At 44.6% G+C, this 4720-nt stretch overlaps 1 protein-coding gene across 1 annotated transcript; it reads right to left on the reverse strand.

Annotated features, from left to right (window-relative positions):
• On the reverse strand, window positions 704-2708 carry LOC109948645. The gene is made up of 3 exons (XM_020562330.1): window positions 2642-2708; window positions 916-1570; window positions 704-782 (listed from the first exon to the last, which is right to left on the reverse strand). The coding sequence occupies exons 1-3, from the start codon at window positions 2706-2708 to the stop codon at window positions 704-706; spliced, it is 801 nt and encodes a 266-aa protein (XP_020417919.1).

The raw sequence follows: 4720 nt of genomic DNA on the forward strand, positions 1-4720 counted from the left end.
TCTCCTTCTTCAAAACTCTTATCTCTGACTCTTTTGTTGTATGCCTTTGACACAGCCTGTTTTCCTGCTAAGAGTTTGTTGAGGGTGTCAATCCTGCTTGCATCCAATTCTTCTAATTCAAGTAGCATGGCTTGAGAGTAATCTTCTCCTGTGAGATCGTGCTGGTGAGCAATTCTAAGAGACTGGACTGCTATCTCCATGGGCAGAATTGCATCATGACCGTAGGTCAGAGCATAGGGAGTCATGCCAGTTGCTTCCCTTTTTGAAGTTCTGTATGCCCACAAAGTTTCTGACAACTTCTCATGCCACTGCTTCGGATTCTTCTCCAGCATCTTTCTGATGATATTGATAATCACCTTGTTACTTGATTCTGCCTGTCCATTAGCTTGAGCATAATAGGGGGTAGATTGAAGCAGTTTGAACTTGAATGTTTCTGCCATATCTAGCATATCCCTAGACATGAAAGAAGAACCCCTATCAGTTGTGATCGATTCTGGAATGCCGAATCTCTGTATGATCTGCTCTTCTATAAAGGTGATGATCTCTTGAGAAGTTGTGGTTTTGATTGGCTTGGCTTCTACCCATTTGGTGAAATAGTCTGTAGCAACAATGATAAAACAATGCTGCTGGCTGCTGGCTGGATAGATTTTGCCAATGAGATCCATTGCCCATCCCCTAAAAGGCCATGGTTTCACCACTGGATTCATGGGAACTGAAGGAGCCCGCTGGATTGGGCCGTGTCTTTGACAAGCTTCACATCCCTTGGAATAGTTGATGCAATCCTTCAACATGGTTGGCCAGAAGTAGCCATACCTTCTAATTAACCAGCACATCTTTCTTCCTCCTTGGTGAGCCCCACAGACCCCTTCATGGGTTTCTCCCATGACTTTCATATATTCTGTCTTTCCGAGGCACCTTAATAGCACCTCATCCTCACTTTTTCGGACCAAATCTTCATTCCACATGAGATAGTTTGTAGCCATGATTCTGACTCTTTTCTCAGAGGGTAGAGTGGGATACTGCAAGTAAGTCATGATCGGCTCCCTCCAATCGTCTTTAGTGATCAAGGCAGAATTGACTTCTATCTCCATTCCTCTAGTCAGAACTGACGGTAGACTTTTCCTTCCTATCTTGATGATCCTCTGGACGCAGTCTTCAAGCATTTGTATGCCTGATGCTACCTGAGCCAGTTCATTGGCTGCGAAGTTTTCTTCCCTTGGGATGTGTTCCCAAGTAGCTTCTCTAAATTCTGTTAGCAGATTTCTAGCTGCTACCAGATATACAGCCAGAGAAGGATTTAGACACTTGTATTCTCCAGCAATCTGTTTTAGGACAAGCATGGAATCTCCCAAGATTTCCACGGATTGAATTCCCAATTCTACCAACATCTCGAGCCCTATAATCAAAGCTTCATACTCGGCCCTGTTGTTGGTGCATTGGAAATCTAACTGGAAGGAATAGCAATGTCTGACCCCTAAGGGTTCTTCTAGCACAATCCCTGCTCCTGAAGCCTTGTCTGTCTTTGTTCCATCAAAATATAATTTCCACGGTATGAGATGAATCGAGTAGACTGGATGGTTAAGGCAAACGTGAGCTCTAGTTAGCAGATCTGCATTTGCTATGTCCAAAGAATCCATGTTTTCAATTTCCTCTCCCGGGTGTTCTGCCAAGAAATCTGCCACAGCTTGTCCTTTGACAGCTTTCTGGGGAACATACCTGAGGGTGAATTCTGTCAAAGCCAAAGTCCATTTCCCAATTCTGCCCCTCAGCATTGGTTTTGTTAGCATGTATTTGATTAGGTCTGTTTTGGCAATGATGTAAATAGTATGTGGCAGCATGTAGTGCCTGAGCTTTACAGCAGTGAAATATAAGGCCAGGCAAAGCCTTTCTATCGCGGAATACCTTCTTTCCACTTCTGTCAATGTTCTGCTTAGATAGTAGACTGCCTGTTCTTTCCCTTCTTTGTTATCTTGAGCTAGCAGACTTCCAATGGATACCTCTGATGCAGATACATAAAGCTTGAGGGGTCTGCCCCTTTTTGGTGGGGACAGAACTGGCGGATTTGAGAGGTAATGCTTTATTTCCTGGAAAGCCTGTTGGTGCTGTTCTTCCCATTTGAATGTCTATTCCTGCTTCAGTCTTAACAGGGAAGAAAAGGGTTGGATTTTTCCTGCAGAATTGGATATGAATCTCCTTAGAAAATTGATTTTTCCTAAGAGACTTTGAAGTTCTTTCTTGTTCCGAGGTGGTAGAGCTTCTATGATGGATTTTGCTTTATTTCTGTCAACCTCTATACCTCTCTGGTGGACCAAGAATCCTAAGAAATTTCCTGCTTGGACTCCAAAAACGCATTTTTTGGGGTTCATTTTTAGTTTGTGCTGCCTCATTCTTAGGAACGCCTTTCTTAAGCCTGCCACGTGATTTCCTTCTTCAGGGGATTTAATCACCACGTCATCTATGTATACTTCCAAGGAATGTCCTATCATATCATGAAAAATAGAATTCATTGCCCTTTGGTAGGTGGCTCCCGCATTTCTCAAACCGAAAGGCATTACAGTATATTGGAAAGCACCTATATGTCCTGGACACATAAAGGCTGTCTTGTGGATGTCCTGTTCTGCCATCATAATCTGGTTATAACCTGCATTGCCGTCCATGAAAGATAGCATCTGGTTGTGAGCGGCTCCATCCACTAGCATGTCTGCCATTGGCATAGGGTATTCGTCCTTGGGAGATGCTTCATTCAGATTTCTGTAATCCACACAAATTCTAACTGCCCCTGTTTTTCTTTTGAGAACAGGTACAATATTTTTTAACCAATCTGCATAGATGGCTGGCCTGATGAATCCTGCTTTGAGCAGCCTTTCTATCTCTTCTTTGACCTTCAGTTCTGTGTCCATAGACATTCTTCTTCTGGCCTGTTTAACTGGAAGGTAGCCATCTTTGATTGGCAGTTTGTGCTCTACTAACTGCCTGTCCAGCCCTGGCATCTCGTGGTAATGCCAAGCAAAACAGTCTCTGAACTCCTGCAAAAGTGTCATGAGTTCAGACTTGAGTGGTTCCTTCAAAAGTGTGCTGATGAAAGTAGGCCTTGGATCTTCTTCTGTCCCTAAGTTTACTTCTTGCAGAGGGTCCTCCACTTCTGGCGGGGAGTCGTCTAGTGCTGCTGGTGCAAAATCTAATACTTCTTCCTGTAAAATTTCCTCCTCTTGTTCTTTTGTGCTTTCATGGGTGAATTCTGCCATATTGATGGCTGGATTCTGCATGAAAAGCCCCCTTGCTCCCCAGTATATCAACAATCTTTTTGTGATGGATCGGATTGTTGCAGCTCGATCCTTGTCTAGTTGATTGGGACTAAACATCAAAATTCTGGAAGTTCAGCGCAGAAAGGTCTATTCCAATCCTCTAGAGAACTGGCTAAACCTTCTTCAATGAGTCTTTGGGCCGTAACACCATGTGGGCGGCCGTTCTGATTGACTCCAAGAAAAGTGAAAGGACCGAGGTCATCATGATAATACCTTGCTTCAAAGCACATGGCAGAGGGTAGGAATGGCCGTGGATCAGCCTCTATAATCTCCATGCAGCCTTCTTCATTCCATAGTGCTAACTGTTGGTGGAGGGTGGAAGGAACACAAAGGCTCTGGTGGATCCAATCCCTACCAAGCAGTGCATTGTAGGTGGTGGAAGTAGTGTCTATAACAAAGAATGCTATTTTCAATTCTTTACTTCCGACTATGACATCCACGTCCAAGATGCCATATATTTTGGTGATGCCCCCAGCGAAGTTGGTGACGGTCAATCGTGTTGGAATCAGATCTTTCTCTGTCCTGCCCAATTTGGTCAGCATTCTGTGGGGTAATAGATTAATGGCTGCTCCTCCATCTACCATGATCTTGGAAATAGGAATACCCCCAAGATTTGCCGTTATAAACAAAGGTCTGAGGTGATTTGCCATTTCTCTGGTTGGCTTGGCGAACCAAGGTTGCTCTGTAGCTGGTTTATCGGCTGTTCTGCCTGTCCTGGAGATGTCTGCTTGTGGTTCTGGTGGCTCCTCTGCTTCTGCCAATCTACATTCAAAGCTTTCCTGAGAGAAAACATCTCCTTCCAGAGTGCTTTCTTGTCCTTCGGTAGCCCTGAATTTACCTGGTAGGATAAATACCATGTTAATTCCCAGATCACCCTGTAGGAGGTCTTCTAATTCTGCGCCAAAAGCTTCTGTCTCTGGGTCCAATTCTTCACCAAATTCCATTAATTCTTCCCCGTATTCTTCCGTCCAGTCATCCTGTTCTGCTACCTCGGGGGGCTCTTTCTGGTCATCTGCAGAAGGTTCATAGTCCAATTGCTCTTCTTCCTCTATGTAGTCGTCTTCTCCTTGTAACGGGGTAGACCCGGATATCTCTGGTATCTGCTCGGTGTCAGGACAGCTACTGGACGATGAGGCTATATGGGCAAGAGATCTGGCTGGTGGTTCTGTTTTCAGCAATTCCCCTGACTGGCAAGCTTTCTGTTCTGTCTGGGGAAGTGATTCAGGATTTTTTCCTTTCCTGGCAGAACTGGGTTGTGAACGTACCTGCGTATTATCCTGGCTCTTAAGATATGTGCAGTATTGCCTCTGGATTCTTCTTTTCTGAGTTCTGGTCAGCTCCAGAGTTGGCCTACCATTTCTTCCTACGGAATACCATCTCCCTTCTATGATCGTCGCCAAGGGTTTTTCGTTTCC

The sequence above is a fragment of the Prunus persica genome, chromosome G4 (assembly GCF_000346465.2).
Source record: "Prunus persica cultivar Lovell chromosome G4, Prunus_persica_NCBIv2, whole genome shotgun sequence".
Classification (NCBI taxonomy): domain Eukaryota; kingdom Viridiplantae; phylum Streptophyta; class Magnoliopsida; order Rosales; family Rosaceae; genus Prunus; species Prunus persica.